We start from the raw sequence: 25,982 nt of genomic DNA, 5'->3' as shown, positions 1-25,982 counted from the left end.
AAACCAGTAGTATGGTGCATTTTGTGAAACTTGGGTAAATTTAAACATGGATTGGTTATCAATAAGATGAAAATTTATTGCTATGAAAAGACAATGATAATTAATGGGGCGAAATTAGGTTACAAAGCCACAGATATGGAATGGTCTCTTAAAGAAGAATATATAGTCTTTGCATGTACGTGTATAAACAGAATATCTGGAAGAATGTGCAGATGTTCAATAGGGTTTTAGAAGTAGTGGTATAGGTGGAGAGAATATGATCCCATGGTATTTAAACAAGATACATTTTTGGTTGTTTTTGTTTTCCAACTTTCTACAATGCACATATATAACTTTTATAATAACAAAAGGCTAATTTCAGTTAAAAATGTGATATTAGGGCTTCCCTGGTGGCGCAGTGGTTGGGAGTTCGCCTGCCGATGCAGGGGACGCGGGTTCGTGCCTCGGTCCGGGAGGATCCCGCGTGCCGCGGAGCGGCTGGGCCCGTGAGCCATGGCCGCTGAGCCTGTGCGTCCGGAGCCTGTGCTCCGTAGCGGGAGAGGCCGCAGCGGTGAGAGGCCCGCGTACCGCAAAAAAAAAAAAAAAAAAAAAAAAAAAGTGATATTAGAAAGTCATGATTAATCAAGGGATAGGTAAATAAGATTGTTCCATTTTATACATTTTTATTTTTTCCTATTGCAATTAACAGGACATGGCTAAATTATAGTACTCAGAATTTTGTGGGTGATTTTAACGATTCAACCTAATAACCAGATATGAGTATACTTTGGGCTTATGTTATTTTTTTCTTTCTGAGCATGCTGAGCTACCTCTATGTCAATTATTGCTTCTTCACAATTTGATATTTATTTTGCTGTTCACTGTACAATAAATATATTTTGTAGTTGCTATACAAAATATATTCATTGTTATGCTTTATTTTGGAAAGCTTCATTAGATTACAGTAGATTAGGAATGAACATTCCCAAGGGGATTTTTTAAAAAAATACTAATATTCTTCCCAGGATATGCAAAATGTTTTTATTGAGAAAAATATTCAAAACATTAATAGATTTCGATTATCACCATAATCCTCTGAATTTTTTCCTCATAGAAATGAAACCTTTAAGGAGGGAAAAATTTGTACCTCTAAAATCTAATTAATTATTTAATTAAATTTACCCTGCCTTTCCCCAGAAGTATTTCAAGAAACTTATTAGAATATATAAAACATGACAGACAATATATCATAAAATAAATATGGTAATAAAAAATTTAAAAGTTAAGGTTGAGAAAAAAGAACAACACAAAATAAGCTTTAAAATGCTTAGAATAATACCCATATAACTAGTAAACATAATCTACAATTACTTTTGTTAAATGTCAGTTACAGTTAATAACATCCATGAAATAAAAGTGAATCAGTTGCTCTTAATTCCAAGATTGTATTATAAATTCTCCTGAGATACTAGTAAAGAGATGTCATATGAAGTCATGAACATCATTCTCAGCAATGTATGTACCAGTTTCCATCATCTCGTTTTCACATTATTTTTAGCTTTTTAAATTGGAAAGACTTCTTTTGGGAGCTTCAGACGTTCACAACTAAATTTCCATTTTCCAAAGAACTAATTTGTAGTTCAGTTGATAGTCTGTTAAGGTACTGTATGGCTATTAAAGCTATTCATGTGAGTTTCAAGGAACCAGAAAACCTGAGGTTAAATTTTATACCTTTAAAAAAAACTCTACAATTAAAAAAATTGAAATATGTTTATATTATGGATATGAACAAAATCCCTTTAGCAATTATTCATTGATTTCTTTAAGTGTGTATATAATTCTATTTTTTCAAAAAGCACATATTTTGTGAGGAAAATTGATTTTTTTCAATAGAGAATTGTTGAGCCTTTATTGCTTTCAAGCAACAAATATTTTTTACATTTTATCATATGTCAGCTATTTTGCTGGGTGCTGAGGATCCAGTGGTGAGAGGACACCTGAATTGGTGAATTCTAATATGTTACATTCTTGAGATACATTTGGATGCCCAATCAATGCTAAGTGAACTCTCCGGTTTAGCTATTAACTGCTGTAGTTTAATATTTGACAATCTATAGGCAAACTTGGAGTAGTGATTAAAAAAATACACAGATCTTTAATGTGGTTAATGAGGAAGAAGGTCAGCACTGACTTTGGTATTAATTTAGCATTTGCTTTTGACATTTAGAGTTTGGAGGGGGACCTTTTTATCTTTAACTCCCACCAGTGGCTGGTACATGAAGCTGTTATTTTCTTTTTCTATTTTAACAGAATCAGAGCAATGGTAAGTTTTGATACACTTGTTTGAATTTGGAAAAATCATCTTCTTCAAAGTTATCAAATAACTCACTCAATTGAGAATACAAAAAGTGAGCCAAAAACCAGGGAAAGAGCTAAGAGCTTGACAATCCTTTCAAAGATTAAAATCTCTGACCTCTTTTGAAAGTTGTTTTCTATTCTTAAAGCGTCATTTAATTTTAATATCACCATGTCACTATCTCTAGCAGCAATATCACAACAAACAGTTTTATATCCCAGCAACCTTATCTTAAAATACAGGGAAAGTGTACGTGTGTATATGTGTGAGAGAGAGAGGGTAAAAGAATGTGGAAGAATATAAGAATAATTGAGAAGGAGAAGTGATAGGAGAATCAAACTTTTTGATTAAGCTAAGCAATTAATTTAGTTGATCAGGAAGTCTAGATAACTGTTCCTGGATTGGCCGGCTATTTTATTAACTTGAACATATTGATTGGTTAGTTAAACAACATATACACACTGACTGATATGTGTCACTTCACACCCTAGTGTCTACAGCATACATTTTGGCAGTCTGTGTCCGAGGGGCTGCATATGACTGGGCCATGGAAACAGCTGTAGTTGAATAGCCTTTCCTCCTGGAATAAGGATAGTTCCTCTCAGGTCCAACATCTGTTTGGAAGAGATAAACATGGCGATATAAAAATAATTATGGCTCAGTAAAGTTTGGGGGAAAATGTAATTTTATATACTCTTACCCAAAAGAGGCAATAATATAAATATTATAAGAAGGAATCATCTAAGAACCTAGAAGAAACTCTAAGATTTTCAACTGGAAAGTTATTTTTAGATTTAAAATTCAATCAAGTAATTTCCTTTTCTTTTCTTTCTTCTGAGAAGAGGGATTTCCTTACTTTTTTTCAGTGACATTTTGAGAAACCCAATAGTAACACATCACACTTTTTAACATCAAGTATGCATTTGACTTGGCTCTCTGTTTACTTCTCTGTAGATATAAATTGTAGATATAAATTTAGTTGATTGGGTGAAGTGAGATATACAAGATTATGACACATCAAAATAACCATTATATATTTGAATGTTACATACAGTTGTAGCTGTAGTATTCTTTTTTTTTCTTTTCAACAAATATACCACTAACAGGATAGTAAGGTTCTAGTATTGCGAATCAGTTGTCCTTGAACAACTGAAATTTCTAATGCTAATAGGTAGGGATCAAGTTATCAACATTAGTTTAAGCTGGTGAGTTGTGTTTCCATTGGGTTGGGAGGAATGATACTGGAGGCAAGGAAGTGTGCTATTTTATTTTGTTCTTACCTTTGAAGAGGTATAAGCAGCATGTGAGGACAGCACCAGCCAAGAAGCATCCCAGAGACCCAGCCATTCCAAGCCAACAGGACCAACCAAATTTATATTGGATGCCAAGAAATATATTGTGCAAAACCAGAGAAGAACGTTCCACATAAACATCAACAGCATACCACACAGAGCCAATGATTCCCGGGGCACCTGAAGGAGATGAAAATTGCTAAAAATAATGCAGGCCTTTTAAAAATTTAAATCCAAGGAGATTTAAGAGTATTCTACTGTATTGTATTTAAGAGTATTCTGTGGCTCCCCAGACCCATGACTGAAGTTATGTCAGCTACATAATCAGCACCCATATGGAAACTATGTTTTTAAAGTCCTTCATTTTAGTACTTTGAGGTTAAAAACAAATAACTGAAGTAGAAATTGAAAATTTATCTAACACTCCCACACCATATTAGGATAGACTAAGAAATTTTGTCCATCTTAAATAAAATTTAATTCTCACAGATTAGTCTTTCTGAAAATTGATTGTCTTGAAACAATGCCACTAGAGTCCTCTTGCTTTAAAGGTATAAATTGCATGCCAGGGCTCAGAGGTAAGAAAAAAGAGTGGCGAGTTGTCAGACAAAAGGCTATATGAAAATGGTGCTTCTGAAATCTGTAACCCCCAAGAAACTCTGACATTTTTTCTCTAGCAAGTCTGTCTGTGATATCTATTGAAGTCACAATTTAATTGCATTCTTTTCCCAGTTGTTTAATGCAAGAAGTTTAAGAAGGACCAGATCATGAACACATAGTAACCATTAAAATACAGGGTGTAAATTACCACACCTTTGCCATAATACTGTAACCCATAGGTTTAGGATGAAAACTTTTTTTCGAAACTTAGAAACAGATTTTGGTATATATACATATACATATGTGTGTATATATATACATATGCGCATATATATATATATATATACACACACACACATATATATATACACACATATATATGTGTGTGTGTGAAACGGAGCAGGACCTTATGGTCCTTTCTCCCCCACGTCCTCCGCCTGCCTTTTGTCTGTGGAAAAACTTTAGCCAAAGAATAAGTTTAATCAGAGATGTGAGAAAATGCAGAAGAAAAAAAAGCAGTCAGACAGGACAAAACAATGATAGTTTAGTCAGTAAGCAAAGTCAAGGACCTTTAGTTCCTTCTCAAGGGCTATGGATAGTACTCTGAGCCATATCCTGTGGGCTGTTTTATAGATACTGAAACCCCTACCAGGTGGAAGAAGTTAACTATATGATGAGCAGACTGTAGCCATGACATAAGCTGCCACAATTCTGGGAACTGGCCTTAAAGAAATGGGAACAAACTGACCATGGAACTGAAGATTAACTGTACTTAAAACAATCAAGATGATGCTGGTCAGACCACCGATGACCAATTTCAAGATGGCTGTCAGAGCTGACTGTACTGTTTCTACATGTAGCCCCTTCCCTCCACCTATAAAAGCTCTTGCTCCCTGATTGTCAGGTTGTGGGGGGGGGTGGTCAGCCTTTGGACAGGTGTCTGCCCTCCCCACTGGTTGCCTGCATCCAAAATAAAGCAAACTTTCCTTTCCACCATCTTTACCTCTTTATTGGCTTTTGAGCGGCGAGCAAAAAGACCCCACTTTTAGTTATGTGTATATATCTATGTGTGCATATATATGTGTGTGTGTGTGTATACATATAAATATATACATGGCATACTAATTTCAAATGAGGATTCCAAGGCTTTGGCCATCTCTGGCGATTTAATTGAGTATCTCTTTAGCCGTTCCTGCAGGGATTTTCTTCAGTGACTTATTTTTCTTTAAATTTAGTTCATTTTGCTATTTTATAAAAAATGGAGTAGATTAGTGATGTCTCAAAAAGCATTCTAGAATAAAATTGCAAAGCATTAAATGATGTTTAAATGTGTTACATGAACATGTTGTTACATACAAAAGCTTTATGTTATCACTAGGCTGGATATGGGAATGAATGTCTTTAAAAGGAAAACAAAGTGCTAAATTCTTGTGATTTTTTAGTACAACCTAAGGATCCTTAGGGCCTTGTGTGAAAATATCAGGGAAGCCCCACTCTTGACTATGTGATGGGTGAGACTTTCAGCTATGGGCTTACTGTGCCCACATTGAGATCTTTACAACAACAATTAGGAGTAGATATTATCGCTGAGGCTTCACGCTAATTTGTAGACCAAGAAAAGGAGACAGATTAACTGGCCTAAGGTCACACATTTTATATATGTATGTATGTATGTGTATATATATATATATATATATATATATATATATATATATGCCTGCAAGCATTTGCTAACTTTTTGCTGCTAGCATAAAAGAAGATGGTTTTCTCTCTGGAGGGTGGACTCATTGGTTTTCAATCTTCCTACACTTTGATTTCTTTCACAATGTACTTCCTCCCAACTTGTATTACGATCCAAAAAAGACATGACAATAAAGGAAGACTAAATTGAATTTGATGACAGACCTCAGTAAAATATCAATTTTGCTGTTTCACTAATAAACACCATATAAAGTGATTCTTGATTTATTGTTTATTACTCATGCTTGATTTATGTCTTCAGAACTCCATTTATTCAGCAGCTTCTTAAGTAGAGATAAGAGCATAATCTGTTTATTGTTACAGTTATGATCATATGAGTTGGCACATGAGAAAAGCCTAACACAGGACTTGGTACAATTTAGTTCATTGCCAAGAAGAACTGGTAAGGGCGTGTACAGGCAAGAAGGTGGCGGCTGGAGGCTTATTTTAGGATTTAACTTCAGGAATAATCACAATTTTTTTTTAAGTTAAAGCTTTATATAACTTTTTAAATAGTTAAAAAATAGCTTGAGGACTTCAATAAACCCTGACCAGGGATATTAACAAAAGATTAATTATCTGATTCCAAAACTAAGGAAAGCAGGGTTGGTGGATGTGCTCCTTATTCCTTCAATCTAGAAAAGCAAGTCAAATATTATCCTAAAATTAACTACTTCAGAACAGCACCCTTCTTCATCCCAAGACCTTAGTTGAGTATCTTTATCCCCATCACTAGTCCAGACCGATACCTGCTATAAGTAATGTGGTTCCAGCAACAAAGCAGATGCGGACTTTGATGTATGGCTCATCAGGGAGGAATTTCACACAGTCAAGACCAAGGAGCAGGATAATAAATCCAAATCCAGCTAAAATATCTGCAGTAATCATCAGCGCCCGAGTTACCACCAGCTTCACTAGAAGATCAGAGCGTGTGGTTTCAGCATAGTCAGAGGAAGGAGACATGTTAATACACAGAGGTACACCAAAAAACAGACAACCACGTACATTAACACATGCCCACCGAATAAAATCAGACTTTAAATATGCATGAACTTGAAAATAAATACCCTTAATTTTTCATAAAATGCAAAAATAGTACGAGACTATCAACAGTTTTATTTGGTTAAGGACTGCTTATTATAGCCTTGTTGGCCATCTAGTAAAATGCCTGGCATATGGTGGGGACTAAATAACTATTTCCTTTTTGCCTCCTGTTTTGGAAGGAGTCTCATTTACAAGTATTAGCTTAATGTTGAATTGAAAGTAGAGTATCTCTTCTTCTGAAGACAAACAATAAGTATTCAATAAATAAATAATCACTACATTTGTTTGAAGTTTTATTGAAAAAATGTAACAAATTGGTTAAAATAGGGGAGCAGAATAAAATACTTCAAGACATCTCTTGCCAGTTCAGGTAGGAGCCAACAGCAGATCTTTAGAAGGAGAAGGAGCTTCCATTATTAAACAGAAGACTATTTATTTTCTTTTATTCCTTCAGGTGGTGACCCTTCTTGGCCAACACTCTGCATTAACCCTTCAACCTTGCATTGTCAACGAAGCATATTTTAAAGCTATGGCCAATGAGAATATGTGGTAGAAAGTCCAGGAAAGAGAAGATCAGGTACATAGAAGTAGAATAGTAGCAGTCATCTGCAATGGGAGCATCACCAACTGTGAAAGCCTCCTCACCTGTGAGTCCCAGTGACACTAAATTAAAACAAGAATAATGTTGCCACAAATGGAGGGTTAAGTATCTGAAGTCAGAACTATTGTTACTTTAGCTGGCTACTGGAGAGGAGTAATAAAATTTATTCCTTTGATGGTATCATAATTATGTTTTATTTTCATAGTGACCTGGAGTTTCCTTGAATTGAAATAATTTTTCCTCAATAATGAGGCAAATTTAGGGGCTATTTAGTTATAGATGGCTTGTGAAAATGTGGCCAATTTTCCTCATTTCAAAATTATTTTTATAATCCATCTAAGACAGGAAATCAATGCATAAAATCAGTTTCTACCTTATTAATAGGTGAATATTTAAGATCTCAAAATTTGACATTATTTTTTAAAATTTAGGCTCAAATTTCAAATTTAGGCCAAATCTAAAGTTCATTTTGTTTTCTTCAAAATTAAGGAAAGAGAAAACTATGTAACTCATTAGGTGTTATGAGTTTTTATATTTTAGCAGATCTCCTTGATCCTCAAATGTTATATATAAGTGGGCTTCCTATTCAGCACCCCAAACTAAGTGGTCCCACATTTTGGAGTGCCTCTCTTGAAATTTTCTAAGTCCTCTTCTGGAACCTGGGATCAATAGGGCCAGGGTTGCTATCTGGATGGGGTGCCCTGAAATCATTGTTGGCCCTGGTTTTCCCCTCTCTGACCCTTGCTCCCATACAAAGTGTGTCTCAGATGCTCTGTGGAACTACAGGACTCATGCCTATGGTGTCATCCAGGGGCCACATGGCTAGCCCAGTTCCAAGAGGGCAGCTCTGCAAGAGATTGCTAATGCTGGCCAGCCAGGGATTTCCTTTTGGAGATTATCTGAGATTTGGCTGCCAGAATAATGTTAAATACCCTGATTTGTGGGGTGGAGAAGGGCTCAAATTAACAGTATCAACAGGAGCCCTAAAAAATGCATCTCAGGGCTTCCCTGGTGGCACAGTGGTTGAGAGTCCGCCTGCCGATACAGGGGACACGGGTTCGTGCCCCGGTCCAGGAAGATCCCACATGCCGCGGAGCGGCTGGGCCCGTGAGCCATGGCCGCTGAGCCTGCGCGTCCGGAGCCTGTGCTCTGCAACGGGAGAGGCCACAGCAGTGAGAGGCCCGCGTACCGCAAAAAATAAATAAGTAAATAAATAAATAAATAAATAAATAAATAAATAAATAAAAATGCATCTCGGTCTAAATACCCTAAGCATACAAGGTAATGAGAAATGTGATCTAATTGTGATTGTATAAAAGATACCAAAGACTAAAAATAAAATCTACTTTCTTACAGGTAACATCCTAACTTAGAGGGTACAGTTATATTATTTTCTAATAACTCATTTTCATCTCTCTAGTCTTTAAGCATATGATGGAATTTTTTAAAGAAAATTAATGGATTTTTAGCATATTATTTGAAAGTAATAGGTAAAAATATATCAAAAGACAAATGTGAGATAGTATAGGCAAAAGATAAAGGACCATTTAAAAATATAAACAGTGGTTTTCTCTGTGTAGTAGGCTTGTGAATAATTTTATTTTCTTCTTACATAAATGCATATAACAAATATTTAAAAGTTTGAAATATTTCATCTTTCTATTTTCTTCTCAACTCTAACCATAGAACTGCATTTCTGCAGTAGCCTAGGGTCCACGTGAACATGAATGCCCATTCCTATTGACCAAATTGTGCTTCTTTGTAGATAGAACTAGGTTAGTGCAAGAAGGGAAAAAAAGAGGAAAACATAAAAGGCCTTTTTCTAAAAAATGAAATAAAAGCTTTATGAATTAAAAAATGTTTCAGGCACTCAAATCCTAAATGGCAGAGAAAGATATTTGTAGAGCACAGCTCCTTTTAAGCGCTTTTCCCTGCACCGAAATAGCTGTTCAGGGGAAAAGTCACATTCTAAGGGTTTACTTTTCATTTATCTTGAGAAAAGAAGTTGTGATATTGTACCACCACCCATCATTTGATTTGAAAGAGACTAAAACCAATTTGCTTTAATAACAGCACCAGTACTTCTTGGCACGATTGGATGTTCTAATAAGTAAATAAACAAACAAACACACATAAATAAACAAATGGTATGGAGAAGAGTTGAGAGAATCAATAATAAGGTTTTTCGATCTATGAAATCTTTTATTCATAGAAACATGGGCCTTGTTAACACCTAATTATAATTTAAAGCTAAAGGTAGGGAAGATCTAGGAGATGACTTTATTATTTCTGCTAAGAATGTGTCACATATTTTAATGTTTTTCATTCCCTGATCCCACAGTCTGTGTCTCTCTTTGCCTATCTCTCTCCCTATTTGTTTTTCTGTCTCTGTCTCTGGCCCTCTATATCCACTGTCTCTCTATCTTAGCAAGTCATCCATTGAAATACTGTAAACTTTCTATCTGACCTAAGTCATAGCTAAAAGACATCTCCGAAATGCTTTTCATCTAACCGGTCAATTCTAATCATAAAATCACTGCACCCTGAAGATTTCATTTCAATTTAAAAAGTGTTTACTATAAGCCTGCTGTGTATAAGATACTATACCAGACCCTTTGTGGGATAGCAGAACTGAACAAGATAATATTTTTACCCTAAAGGAATTTATAAATACATGGGAAAAGATAAAATATGCTAAAAATGTTTCAATTCACATTTTAGAAATAAACTAAATTTCTATTTGAAACATTTAAAACTGGACAGAACCTTAATATTGAATCATAAAAAAAAAAAAACACATTATGGAAACCTGAGTTCAATTTCCTTTGGTCTTCCCTCCCTGACAAGGGTGATGTCTAAGGCATACGTACAGGGGTGTTCAGCAAGTATAGAATCGTACTCATCACAGGTGCGAATCCCATCAAAAGCATTTGTGACACACTCCCACCAGAGGCCTCGGCATTTTGTGCTCACCTAGATGTTGGAGAAGACACCATGTGAAACAACTCAGGCAGACACACTTCAATTCACCTTGATCAAAGGAAGAACTTGGCTGTTGTGAGTTTGATAGCAAAGTACAGTGGTTACAAGCATGATCAGAATTTCATTTACAACAAACACAATGCATTTTAGAGTATTTTCCCTTAAGCACTAACAACTCAAGGCTTTCCCCACCAGGAAGTAAAATCATTTCCTGATTTGGGGGTGGGGGGCGGAAAGAAGTCATGCCTAAGATGGATAAAATCAGAATTAAACATATGCAAATGCCTATGGCTGGTTCTATCATCGAGTCAGTTTAATAGGGCGACAATTCATTTCACTACCATATGCTGACCTTTACTTATCCAAAAAAAAAAAAAAATCAATATAACAATAGGTGATAACTGCTGACATCTTGAGTCTATTAGGAATGTATATTAATTTTTCTTCATCATGAACAATGAGTCCCATGAAGAAACATGTTATTATATATGAAGTTCATAAATTTAAAATAATGGTCAAAGAAAGTTATACATAAAGACCATACTACTTCTTCCTTGCTCCACTGATGGACTACCAATGTTTAAGCTATGAGATGGATATAAACAAACTGAACATTAATTTCATACAACCTTGTAGTCATAAATCGCTTTTACTTAGAAATGCTGTACAGATGATTCTAAGTATCCACTTAGAGCGAAAAGGTACAAGTGTCCTGAGCCTTCTCATATTTTACCTATAAGCTGCAAGTCAAAATAGATTTCCTAGAATTGTAAACATGCCAACAGAAAATGTGTTCAAGTATTCTTGACAGAGCTCATACATATGGGACAGAACTAATATGATTGTTTATTCTGATTTGATTACAGATTCACATTACCTTGGCAATCTGGGAATAGTTTAGTAAGATTTAACCACAAATTATCTTGGAAAATGAAAGCTTAAAGTTTTCCTTAAAGAAAGAAGAAATAACAGAGCAGAGTGGGAAGAGAAATGCAAAGGCAGGGAGATTATAACGGATGTGGAGAAGAAAGGAAGGAACATGAAACATTTGATTTGTAAAAGAAAATTATATCAGAGAATATCTGTGCTATGAAACTCTTTGACCCATATGCTTTGAAGTTGTGCTGTGCACCAAATAAAACTCTACTGCTGGCTACTCCATCACAATTTTTTTTTTTTTTTTTTGCGGTACGCGGGCCTCTCCCTGCTGCGGCCTCTCCCACTGCAGAGCACAGGCTCCGGACGCACAGGCCCAGCGGCCATGGCCCACGGGCCCAGCCGCTCCACGGCACGCGAGATTCCCCCGGACCAGGGCACAAACCCGTGTCCCCCGCATCAGCAGGCGGGCCCCCAACCACTGCGCCACCAGGGAAGCCTCCATCACAATTTTGAATGCTGTACTTCTATTTTCACTTTGTATGTAAAATGCTTATAATTGGTAATAATTAATAATTCTATATTGAATCTATACTCTGAAGCAGTTACTGTTTAAGTGTATTATCACCTCACTTATTAATTAGAGGATCCTGTGATCTATCATTATTACTGTCCATTTTACAAATAAGGAAAAGGAGGCACAGGAAAGTTAAGTGATAACCCCAGAAAGTGTAGTTAAATGGAGGAGATAGGATTCAAACACAGCAGTCTGTGTGTACGCTCTTAAGCATTGCAGTATACTTAAAACCTATTTTTTTAAATTCTAATTTTACTTCAGGTGAAAGTACTCCAGAATTGGAAACTGGAAGATAATTTTGGGTGAAGTAGTAAGCCCTAACTTTAATCTCATCCTATGGCCATTATTCTATGAAACCTCACTTTGGCTTGCTCTTCCTAAGATTAAATCTAGTAGTGATGTTTTAGAATGTTGGAATATTATCTGACCTGAGGCACCACAGAGACCAAAATATTGATAAAGAAAATCCATCTTGCGAAACCTAATATATCAATTTCTAAAGAAGGATGTGAATATCTAAACTTACGTGCACATGAAATTTAAGCTATAACTGAAAAAACACAGACTTTAAATTGACACTCTTATTAGCTGTGTTGCATCCTTGGAAAGGCCTTACCTTTTTTGAGCTCAATCTTCTTATCTTTATAAAGGAGCTAATGCTAGGGTGACTATAAGAATTAAAAATTACAAACACACACAACATAAATGATTTGCTCAATAAATGATAATACTAGTAAAGTACTTAAACAGCATAGTAACCTGAGTAGTGACTAAGTTCAGCATTACTAACTAACCATATGAAAGTGGAGAAAGGTAGATGTAATGGGTAGAATGGCAGCCCCCCAAAAGATGTATCCATGTTCTAATCCCCAGAACCAGTGAATGTGACCTTATTTGGAAAAAGGGACTTTCCATATGTAGTTAAATTAAGGGTTTTGAGAAAAGTAGATCCTCTTGGATTACCAGGGTGGGCCCTAAATCTAATGACAAGTGTCCTTATAAGAAGAGACACACAGAGGAGAGACAGATAGAAGAGAAGGAAGCAATGTGCCCACAGACACAGACACTGGAGTGACGTGGGCCCACGTCAAGGAATGCCTATGTCACCAGAAGCTGGAAGAGGCAAGGAATGCATTCTCCTCTAGAGCCTTCAGAGGCGGTGTAGCCCTGCCAAAACTTTGATTTCAAAATCCTGGCCTTCAGAACTGTAAGAGAAATCTGTCTCTTGTGTTAAGTCACCAAATTGTGGCAATGTGTTATGGCAGCCCTAAGAAATGGATAGTAGAGACAATTTGTACTGAACTATTATACCGCAACAGAAGACAAGTCTTCTCATAGCCTATTACCCTTCAGTCTCTCAATTAACAGGAACACACTGGATCCAGTTCATTCCAATTTGAGCTAGGTCATATGGACCTGAAGTCCTATTCTATAATCAGAGAGTAACTGTCCCCAGTTTCCTGCTGTCTAACTCAGCCACTGAAACAAACAAATAAAACCTACTATAGTCATTCTCATTATATGTGAGGTTATTTAGGAAATGAGCTGAGCTATATATGTGAGGATATTTAAACTAAAAAGAGTATTTTTTTCTTGCCAAAATAATCCAGTAATGGTGTCATTTTCAAGGCTATTGATCATTTACCTGCAATGACCATATTTAGAAAAGCAATGAGCTCATTAAAGGAAACAAGGAATCCAATTTCATTAGGTATTAATGCTTAGGGGCACAATATTAGATTGCTTGGTATTCACACTCAGTTAAGGTACGTGAGAATAGCGGCTGTAATTAACTAAACTTCTGTGTTAATATAGCACTTACTGGAGACACCCTTAAAGGTGCCTTTGTGCACAAAATACAAGGTTAAAAGACTGTTCGTTATTTATCACATTTAGGAAAGCCCTCCTTGCCTATAATTTAGAATCTTCACTTATCCTCCTGTTGTACAATGGCTTATTAAGAACTCTCTAAAACAAGCAAATCTACATTCTTTAAAGTTTTAAGGCAAGGTTCTTACAAAGCAGACTCATGCTTAAAATATTACAGTTAACCTTACTTAACGGGTAAAAACAATGTTAACTAATAATTTTATCTCACAGCGTTGTCCAAAATAGACGCTTACAAATTTAATCTTTGTGCTCTTAACATGTGATTCATATATTAATAAATAGCATATAAAATAATACTCAGGGAATTTTTATATCATTTCAATAAATATCTGTTGGTCCTGAAGTGGGAAGAAGTCAGTTTATCCAAGATGTGGCAATAAAAGTGCAAGTCACAAACATGAGGCCAACCTAAATTTCTTAATATTAATTACCTGCCAACAGTGAAACAGAGAGATTTTACAGAAGAGTACAGATTTCTGGCTTCCCTTGGAAACTTGGTCAGTCTGGCCACCTGGACTCCCTGGCTGCACGTAGCAGCAATTAGCAGGAGCTGAGTGGATCTTCAAATTTCTCCCTGTCATTTAAATCTCACCTCAAAGATATCCCTTCTTCCATGAGATTCTCCCAGTCTCTCCAGCTGGAGTTAATCTCTTCTTGGATCCCACAGTAACTAGTCCATATTTCTATAGCATTTATAATATGCATTATCTTTCTATATGCGTTTAAGTGCATCTGTCTCCCAAGTCTGCCTTTCAAACTATGTTCACTAAATGTCTGTCATGTGTCAGTCAACCGGCTAAGTGCTGGGGATACAGCAATGACCAAGATAGGCATGGCACCTTGCTTCAAGGAGCTTCCAAATCCGCCTTCTCAGTATATAATAGATGCTCAAAAGATGTTTACTGAGGGAAAATATTTGTCAATTTTTCTAATTCATACACATTAACTCTCATTTCTCACTTGGCATAGAAAATGGTTACTGATATACTGTACACACAATTGAGGCTTAATATGTCCTTTTGACTTGACTGAACAGGCTAGAATGTCTAAATCCAGGAGTTAAAGAAATATTATTGAGACCAGAGAGTTTATGCTGATTTGGTGTCAGCCTGGACCCTATCTACTCAACTGGCTCTGGAAAGTGTTTACCACAATACTAAGGATGAGCAGGATACCACATAGAAAAATAGTTTCAGGAAACTTTCGGGAAGAGGGACTGATGGTCCCTCTTCCTAGTTGAGTTTATAATGGCATAAATTAATTCCTTAATCCTGGAATTTCTTATTCTAACCTCTTTAGCAGTTTCCAATTAAGGTTTCTCTTTTCTCTATGCTAGTCTTTGCCAATTTCCCTTTTCTTATCCCTCTGAAAATATTTACAAGTGGCAACATGCAATTTTGCCTGCATTGTCTTATCTTCTGCAGTTTTGAGTGTGCCTGTCATGCCTCCATATATTTTATATATCTTTTGAGAAGAGAGAAACTTAAAAATACTTTAATTAATTGGCATTTTCTCCTCCTGTTACATAGGAGAAATTTACATATATGTATATATTGGGTTGGCCAAAAAGTGTCTTCGGTTTTTAAGTAAAAAAAAAAAACCACATTTTTCATTTTCACCAAGAACTTTATTGAACAATGTATTCACCGTTTTGTTCCACTACATTCTGCCACTTTTCAGGCAACTTCATAATTCAATCTTCCCCAAACTTTTTATCTTTCTGAGCAAAGAACTGTTCCAAATGCCTTTTACAATCTTCCAGGCAATTGAATTTTTTTCATTAAGAGAATTTTGTAAAGACCAAAATAAATGGAAATCCGAAGGTGCAATGTCTGGTGAATACGGTGGATGAATGAAGAACTTCCCAGCCAACCTGTAACAGTTTTTGCCTGGTCATCAAACAAACATGCGGTCTTGTGTTATCCTGATAGAAGACGATGCGTTTTCTGTTGACGAATTCCAGATGCTTTTCGTCGAGTGCTGCTTTCATTTGGTCTAATTGGGAGCAGTACTTGTTGGAATTAATCGTTTGGTTTTCCAGAAGCAACTCATAATAGAGGACTCCCTTCCAATCCCACCATATACACAGCATCACCTTCTTTGGATAAAGACCGGCCTTTGGTGTGGTTGGTGGTGGTTCATTTCACCTGCCCCACGATCTCTTCTGTTCCACATTATTGTACAGTATCTGCTTTTCATCGCCCGTCACAATTTGTTTTAAAAACGGAACGTTTTCATTATGTTTAAGTAGAGAATCGCATGCGGAAATATGGTCAAGAAGGTTTTTCTCGCTTACCTTATGTAGAACCCAAACATCAAAGCGATTCACATAACCAGGCTGGTGCAAATGGTTTTCAAAGCTTGATTTGGATATTTTGAGTATGTCTGCTGTCTCCCATGTGGTACAACGTTGATTGTTCTCAATTAATGTCTCAATGTGTTTGCTATCAACTTTAATTGCTCTACCCAACCATGGAGCATCGTCCAGAGAGAAATCTCCAGCACAAAACTTGGCAAACAACTTCTGACACCTTCAACCAGTCACAGCACCTTCTCCATATGCTGCACAAATCTTTTCTTGCATTTAGGTTGCATTTTTACCTTTCTTGAAATAATAAAGCATAATATGCTGAAAGCATTGCTTTTTTTCTTCCGTCTTCAATATTAAAATGGCTACACAAAAATTCACCAACTTTGATAAGTCTTTTTTAAATGCACTCTGATATGACAGCTGTCACATACAATCTAACAAAATTGTTTTGAATGAATTTAAAAGACAACTAAGTGTTACTAGAGCCATCTTATGGAAAAAAAGGAACCAACCATTTGGCCAATCCAATATATATAGTAATTATACACAGTAGGCTTAGTAAATGTTTTTTCTTGGTTGACCACATCAAACGAGATTTTTCTTTGTCACTATGCATTATGTTATAAATGCATATGCATTGGGATTTGTGTGTAAATATAATATATATAGGAAGAATAATCATTAGCCAAAAGAAAAATGGGATGTCATGAAGATACATTCTTTTAAAAACCACCTTGCATATGCATAAAATAGAGAGTTATGGTTTTCACACCACTTTACCATCCCTGTGCTAGTGTACTTTAATGCTGAAGATGCAACTTACTTGTTTCCAGTACTTAATTGAATATATTTATTGGGGTGCAAAAGTTTTAATAATACTGTAGTAAATAATGTTTTACCACTAAAACATGAAACATTTTCACTTGGAACAGAAAGGCATTTGAATTTTTCATACTAAAGTTCTGAACTTTTAATTTTTACATTTTCTTTTCTTTTTCTTACTATCCCAGGGCCTAAAAGAACTCAAGACAGGTACTTATAAGGATGAGAAAACAAGATTAAAATAAATAAAATAGATGTCACCTTTCTTTTTTACTCCATTTATGTACCATGAGTTTATTTGCTAAATATTTTATTTGCTAAATAATTTATTTTTAGTTTTAGTTATTTTTATTTTTAGTTTATTTAGTTATTTATTTAGTTAGTTTTAGTTTATTTGCTAAATTATTTGGTTTAACTCTTCTTGCTTAGCTGTGGATCACTGGCTAAAGGCACAAACGGCAAGAATGGGATAATGCAAACTTCTTAGGTATTAATATAATGTTTGCGGCCTTCATGGTCATATTACCTAATTTACATATATGGACTATATAAATATTTCCATTTTAATATTTATTATTTAATTTAAGTCATACATTTAATCATTTTAGAATGTTTTCCTTATGAAAGTATGGAATCACAACTTTGCAAAGATTACTGGACAGTGGCAGAGATCACAATTTATGTTGAGTGAATTATTACAAAATATCAATTTCCTTTTCTCTCTCTCCTTTTCTTAATTTCTTTCCCTCTTTGAAGCACCAGGAAGAAAAGCTATATTTTCTAGGTGAGAATACACTCTTCACCAACTTTATTATACATCTCAGGGGATTGGCTCTTTTTTCCTATCTGATTAAAAAGAGGGATCAAATCCATATCTTGAAAAAATTTAAACTGCAGCAAGATGAAAGCTCTTCCCTAAGAAAAAGTGATGGTATTTCTACAGAGATACTTCTTATTTAGTGTTCAACGTGAGATTTCCAAATATCACTTCACATTATATTTCACTCATTTATTCATTCTTTTAGTAAGTATGTCAAGTATCATAATAAGTACCCATTCACTTCATATTAACAAATGCATCCTGAGTTCCCATTATGTGGAAGGGGGTGCTAGGAGCTGTAGGAGACCATGAGGCAAATTAAAGAATATTTCTAGGCTCAAATGTCTGTTAAAGGAGTTTAAAATCAGTTGGAAAGCAAACCAAGTATATATAATCAGAGTATATGCTAGCTCTAATAATTTCAATATTTATGTATGGAAGAATTGTAGCATCATTAATTAAAATAGAAATCCCAGGGGAGAACCTGGTAATGAAGATAAAATAAATCCAAATGTGGATTACCTTTCATTTGAGGTCATAAAATTTTAATCATAACAGTGCTTGGTACATGACAAATTCTCAGTAAATAATTAACAAAAGTTGAACTGAAAAATGAAATAAACTTGTGAAAACATTTTTTCTTTCTGACAATTGAGAGACCAGTAACTCTGTGAAGAAGCTACTTTCCTATTTTACTGTGGAAATGAAGAATTACACATTTTATGATGTAATTAACATATTTTTGTTATTAATTTATAATTTATTTTCTTTTAAAATGTATTTAGTATATAACTTATGCTATTTTGTCTCTATTCTCTGCCTTATTCCCCTGGTTAGACAAAAAGGGAACAGTCATAAGTGTAAAAATGGAAAAAACCACAGCTCAGAGAAGTAAACAAAATGTGTCCAAGAGAATCAATAGAGAAAATAGGAACAAAACTTAAATCTCATACTTCTCCCTTCAGTGAACATTGTACAAAATGTCATCTCCTCCTCCAGAACAAAAACAAAACAATAAACTGCAAATAGACGATAATATATCTAACATTTATTGACTGATTTGTATTTGCCTTGTACTGCGGTCAACTAGATCCACAGGCTCATTTAACCCTCACAAGACACTTACCATGTGCATATTGTTACCCTTCCTTTATAGAAGAGGAAATGCAGTTTTACACAACTTAAACATCTGTCTAAATTCACACAGCTACTGCCTGGCAGGGTGGGATTTAATCTTAGGTCTTAATCTTAGGTCCCTGTAACATCAAGTCCAACCTATAAACCACACTGAAAAGCATTCCCTTCCTGGCCCCCTCAAGGTGCTGTGCAACCATCTAAGTAAGAAAAAAATAGTGTCATGGTCCAGGGATGTTGCTGCTTAATGACTTCTGTATAGAGACTAACTTTCCTCCATTTCAGCTCTAGGTGAGTGGTTCCATCCTTCCTCCAATTACCCCAAAACAGTAAAGTGGATTTCAAATTTTACTTCTCCTTCTCCATCAGCCTTCTTTCCCCACATGCAATCAATTATTAATCCCATCAATGTGAGTTCTTTAGTTTCCCATATCTTCATGTCTTTTAAAAAAAATTTTTATTGAATTATAGTTGATTTACAATGTTGTGTCAGTTTCAGATGTACAGCAAAGTGAATCAGTTATACATATACATATATCTACTCTTTTCAGATTGTTTTCCCATATAGACCATTACAGAGTATTGAGTAGAGTTCCCTGTGCTATACAGTAGGTTCCTATTAGTTATCTATTTTATACATGGTAGTGTGTATATGTCAGTCCCAGTCTCCCAATTTATCCCTCCCTGCTTATGCCCTGGTAACCATAAGTTTGTTTTCTACATCTGTGATTCTACTTCTGTTTTGTAAACAAGTTCATTTGTACCCTTTTTATGCTTGCTGCCACACTAGTTCAGACCATCAATGTTTTCCTCCTGTTTTATGGGAAAAGCTGCCTAGTTGATCTCCCTATAATTCATTTTACCCTTTCTAATCATTCCCCACGGGGCTTCCCTGGTGGCGCAGTGGTTGAGAGTCTGCCTGCCGATGCAGGGGACGCGGGTTCGTGCCCCGGTTCGGGAAGATCCCACATGCCGCGGAGCGGCTGGGCCCGTGAGCCACGGCTGCTGAGCCTGCGCGTCTGCAGCCTGTGCTCCGCAACAGGAGAGGCCACAACAGTGAGAGGCCTGCGTACCGCAAAAAAAAAAAAAAGCCCTGTTCTAATCATTCCCCACATTAGCCAGAATGATTGCTCTTTCTAAAACACACATATATGTTTGCTTACAGTAAAGCACCCTTGTCTATGGTATAAGATCTATATTTTACATGAACGCAAGCCCTCGATGATCCAGCCCTTATATTCTCCTCCTTATGTTGGAAACTTTTTCCAATTTGTCCAAAGTGATAAACATACAGCACTCTCATACCTAGATCTCTGCCTAGATCATGTCCTGTGCATGCAATACTCTCTACTTTTTCTTCCCCTTTCACTTGTTCTTCAAGCCTAGTTTAGATATTTCTTCTGGGTAGCCTTCACTGATTATACACGACTGAGTGAGCTGGCCACTCAGAGTTATCTGTAATCAGAGTACTGGTCATATCATACTGTCTATCAGTTTACCTGTCTGTCTCTGCCAATATGCTGGGAGAAACCTAAGGAAGATCCAAGTTTCATCCTCCTTCATAACCTGTACCCACCACAGTACCAAGTAGACAGTAGGTATCAAAGAGCATTTGTGGAATGAAAGATTATAGAAAGAAAAGAAAAAAAAGGGGAGCACAAAAGAGAGATAAAGAGATGAAGGAGAAGGGTGGGGGTAGAAAAAGAAGAATAAAAGAGAAGTAGGGCATGAAAGGTTTTTTAAAAGGGAGGAAAAGGGAGAAGGGGGGAGAAGGAAGGGAGAAGAGGAAGAAGAAGAAAGAGGAAGGAGGCAGGGAGGAAAGAAGAAAGGAAGGGAGAAAAAAAGTAAGGAGAGAAGTAGAGTGGGAAATAGGAAGAAAGAGCATATAAAGTTAACAGAAAAATGAAGACTATTCACACTAGATTTCCTAGTGGAAATTTCTAGGGAGGCTCTAGATGCCATCAGTCCTCCAGCGGTTGGCCATCTCTCTGGAAGACATAGTCAAGTCCCTAGACATAGTCATAGTCAAGGAGTTCTGAAAGTCATAGTCAAGGAGTTCATAAAGAATGTAGGACTAAAAAGGACCTTAAAACAGCTGAGTTCAACTTCATTTTATAATTGAGGAAACTGAGCTGAAGACACGAGCTATGACTGCGCAATAGAAGACAGTTAAGATGCGAACACAGGCTGGAATAATTTCAAAACCCAGGTTCTCCTCACACATCAGTCTTCCCCAAGACACACATGAATCAAGAATGACAGGAGCAGCATGGTAGCTCAGGACCCCTGGTCCCTGACTTGGGACTGTGCACAATTCCGTGTGCTATTTCTTTTTCCTAATGTTTTTACTTTATTTAACCTCTTCAGGACAGGTATAAATGAGGCCCCATACTATTTTGTAGTGTTTTGAGTATTCTCTAGTAAGTCAAAAGGATACCTGAGCTCTGCTTCTTGCTCCCTGTTACTCACCTTTAGCCTGTAGTTTTGTTATTTGTCCTCTCTCTTGGAAGACCCCTGCTGCCATTTCTAACTTTTGAAATCCTTGGCATCTTTTCTGACGCTTTGTTCAAATGTCTTTTCCTCCCTGAGGCCTGTCCAGTGCTCCTGACAGGAAATAATCACTCTCTCTTCTTTGCTTTGTTCATTTCTTTCTCAAATATGAATTGGCCTACACCCTTTATTAGAGTTCCATGTGCATCTTTGTTCCTCCCTAAACGTGCGCTCATGAAAGGCAGGAATGGTTCTTGCTTTAGCTTTGACTCCCCTTGGAGGATTTGCACGGCACCTTTGAAATAACATACATTTCATGTTTGTTCTGTTGAACTGAACTACAGAATCCATTTTCCAACACTGATGCCTACATCACTGTCAAAGATTAACAAAGCAAAAAATTCATTATATTCCTTTTTGTTTAAGTTTTCTATGGGTATGCTTTTTTTTAAAAGCCCTTTTATTGTGTCAATTTTTGTCCAGTAGTTGTTTAAAGTGAGTTGTTAATATGGACCAACAACGATATATGCACAAGGAAGGAAGCAAAGAGACAAAACAGTAAAATTGAGTCAGTGAGTATCAGAACCTTGACATTTATGGATAATATTATGACTTTATATGCTAGCCAACTGAAGGAGTAATTGTTATGCGAGTTCCATGTCCCTTTAAAAATACTGACAAATAAAGAGACTGTTGGAGAGAAGGGGGCCTCATTTGTTAAAGGGTTCTTCTTTTTTTTTTAATTTTAGAATATTATTTATTTTTTTATACAGCAGGTTCTTATTAGTTATCCATTTTATACATATTAGTGTATACATGTCAATGCCAATCTCCCAATTCATCCCACCCCTACCCCCCGCCGCTTTCCCCCCTTGGTGTCTATACATTTGTTCTCTACATCTGTGTCTCTATTTCTGCCCTGCAAACCGGTTCATCTGTACCATTTTTCTAGGTTCCACATATATGCATTAATACACAATATTTGTTTTTCTCTTTCTGACTTACTTCACTCTGTATGACAGTCTCTAGATCCATCCACGTCTCTACAAATGACTAAAGGGTTCTTCTTTTAATGGGGAGGATTATTGGGGAAGATTTATTGCAATACATCTCAAGTATGGGAAATATGAAAGAAGCTAAGAACTACTAAACTATAGTCCGAGGTTAGCAAGGATTTACTCAAGGTGAATAACCTAGACTACTCATTCCACTCATTTTACCTAGAAGTGTTCTTGCACAGAACAGAGGGAAGATTGGTTGTATGTACTGAGATGAAAGCAAGAAGACACTTTAAATGCCAGAACTCCCAATCCGTCTCAGCAAGGTCTGACCCTTTCTAAACTTTCATTTCTCATCAAGTGAAGTTAGCAGTTCCATCAGCTTAAGGAGAAAGATTTTCAAATTGTTTTGGAAAATATTTTAAGAATGCTTTTAGATGAGATTTTGCATGTTTTTAAAAACATAATTTTAAGTGAGCTCAAGTCCAACATATTTCTGTATTCATCACCTACGACTGGCAGCCCATACTCTAGCAAGCTAATGGCAGCAGAACATTTCTATCTGCACTTTTCTGAGTACTGTTCAAAGGACAGTTTTGGTTTGTTTTTTTCATTCACCACTTATTTGCATGGCCGGATAATGCACCACTGGATTAACATATAGCAGACATCCTTTATAGTATTTCAGTTCTATCACAATTTTCAGAAAAATAATTTTCTAGTGCTAAAGAAGCACTTAAAACTCTCTTGGTTTTGAAATACCATGTAAGAGTCAGAGGAAATTTAAAAGCAAGAAAAAAATAAAACACAAAAATAATACACAGAAAAACAAAAGATTATTACTTTCCATTTGAAACTCCAACTTGGGAGTTTAATAAATAAAATTAGAAGAAAAAATATAAAAACTTGCCCTCAGGTATCTTTCTTAAACTTCATAAACGTATAGCATTTGCTAGAGTAAATTGTTGCATTCAGGATGTACATAGGAGAACATAGTGAGTTGCTGTATATTCTCAGTGAGTTCCTGATATATTGTTTCTTTTTCTCACCTACGCTTTTTGAAACCTTACAAATGAATAGTTGCTGAGTCTGAAGAATTGATTTTTACTTAGTTTTACCTCTCTCAGATTCCTATAGCCACAGAAAATAATTCTAAACTTGAAAACTACTTCTTTCAGAGCTTCTCCAGTGAGAAAAATAAAATTTTCGAATATGAACCATTCACTCATCTTGTACATGAAGAGTAGGTTCCCAAGAGCAACTCATTTTTAAAAGAGGGTTTCTTAAACCCATATCTGTCTCCTGTACTTTGGGACACACTAGAAAAACTTGGTTTCCCAGAGAATGTTTTCTCCTACTTGGAAACTCCTTACAATGACATTTTTTCCATTGCACAGTAATTGGGTAGGTTTTATATAACTTGAGTTTGATCACTTGATCAACATTTAGATGATCACTCCTTAAGAAAGTCTGTCATACTACTTTTAATGCTGTCTTCAAGGTTAACAAATTTCTGTTTGTGAGAAAGGATGTTAATGGAATGTTATTCAATTTGGTATATGCAGCAATGGAAGAGGTGAATTTCTGGAGAGCTTATATAATTACGCTTGTGTAAATTTACCTTTATGAAAAAGGGCTTATTCAGTTACCTCATCTGTAAAATGGGATAACAACAATACCTACCTCATAGATGAGCTGTGAGAATTACATAAGCTAATAATGTAAAGACTCAGTAAGTAGTAAGTAAGAAGCAAGTCCAACCATGTTGGCTATTATTACTATCTTAGTCCTAGCGAATGTAATGGGCCAGTGGGGCTTAGAGAAAAGTTGGACAGGCTTGGGTCAGTAAAAGAAGCTGCTGACTTCTTACCTCCAGGGAGTCATCTGCATTCACCATCCAACAGTCTGTCCAGGTGGCCACAACCAAGAACCCAGTAGAGAAAAATGCAAAGAAACAGGCGACATACTGAAAAAGATCCCTCATCTTAACGAACAGCCTGTCTGCAAGGGACACATGGGCAGCTGCCAGCCCTGGACCCACGCAGGTAGCTGGAATGTTGTCAGTCTTCTGTGCTTCTGGTACCTGGGGATGTTGAAAATGCTGGTCTTTTCCTTTTCCTTACTCCCCACTGCAGGCGTCTTAAGCTGCGGTAAGAGTAATACAAACAGGCTGTAACCCACAGAGGGGTCCTGGAGGTCATTATCTGAAGCAACGAACCTCCAATCAGAAGCCAGGTCAGTGAAAGGACTGAGAATGTTTTGGGTGGGGGAGAAAAGGAGCCCCGGTAATGTTTTCTGCCCAGACCGTGGGCTAATGTGAGATGATGGTCACCAGAGGCACGTGCCAGCGCCAAGATGGAGAGAAGGAAGAAGGGTCACACCCCATGCTGACGCCTGTAAACTGATCCTTCTCAGGCCCTCCAGAGAAAGTGAGCTATTCTCCTCCTCCCCTCAGTAAGGGGGCTATATGGTTGACTGAGTGCTTTTATTATTAGGACTATTTTAATATTCGCTGACTACCTTAGACAGACAGGCCACTGGTGAAACTATGCTAACAAGGGCTTGCTCAAGGGAGTTTGCATTCCAAAGTGCTGGACAGAACAGCCCATAAAGGGTTTCCAAGCACCTGGGCCCCAGGTAGAGCCATGGCTCCTAACCTTTCGACATCATTCAGTGGGAAAGAGTTGCGCATTTTAACCCAAAGAGCTCTGGGTATAAATCCTTGCTCTGAAGCTTACAGACTGAAGGTACTTGGGCTGTGGTTTCTGTAAAATGGGAATATTAATACAAACAGACATCATGAAATGTTTGGGAAAATTAAACGATACTGTGTCTGTAAATCACTTAGAACGGTGTCTGACAAAAGTAGCTAAATGGTAAATATTAACATGACCAAGAATTCCCTATATGATTACTTTTCCCCCATGAACCAATGTTTGAAAATATGCTTGAAAAAGAAACTGTTTATTCTGGAATTAAAGGATTTTTTAAAGTCTGTGATATAGCAGGGGCAACTAGAGTTTTACCTACACCCGAATGGGTAGACTTATTGAGTATAAATATTCCATAACCAGTAGAATTTAAAAAAAAAAACTTAAAAGAGCATACATACCCTCATTTAATCATTATCAGATAGACCTCTCTACACTAAAATACAGATTTTTAAGTGATAATAAAAAATATTTTACATGGTTCTTAATGCAAGAGAGGGAATGAGAAAGGCAGAGGAGAGAGAGAGATTGAGAGAGAAAGAGACAGAGGATCAAGGGAAAAGGATTAGAAATAGGTCATTACTCTGGGAAGAATCATCTCCTAAGAAAGTTATTTTAGTGACAGCTCAGGAAGGGATTACTTTTTTCCACTTAATAATGATTCAGTCATAATATTTAGGGTAAAAGACTAAAATCAGTATTGATAAAACATCCTTCAAGTCTATATTAAAATAATAAACTTTTGTGACTAAAATTTGC

The 25,982-nt window shown here is 36.3% G+C and overlaps 1 protein-coding gene across 1 annotated transcript; it reads right to left on the bottom strand.

Moving 5' to 3' along the window:
- Positions 1 to 2,815: 2,815 nt before the first annotated feature.
- Positions 2,816 to 24,496, bottom strand: CLDN16 (claudin 16; the record flags this gene model as incomplete). Its single annotated transcript, XM_079922781.1, has 5 exons — positions 2,816 to 2,949; positions 3,616 to 3,807; positions 6,717 to 6,881; positions 10,483 to 10,585; positions 24,383 to 24,496. The coding sequence occupies 5 exons, from the start codon at positions 24,494 to 24,496 to the stop codon at positions 2,816 to 2,818; spliced, it is 708 nt and encodes a 235-aa protein (XP_079778907.1).
- Positions 24,497 to 25,982: the final 1,486 nt, after the last annotated feature.

The sequence above is a fragment of the Stenella coeruleoalba genome, assembly GCF_951394435.1.
Source record: "Stenella coeruleoalba genome assembly, chromosome: 5".
NCBI lineage: Eukaryota > Metazoa > Chordata > Mammalia > Artiodactyla > Delphinidae > Stenella > Stenella coeruleoalba.
Note: the sequence above shows the minus strand (reverse complement) of the source record. Positions and strands in the feature narration are given on the sequence as shown.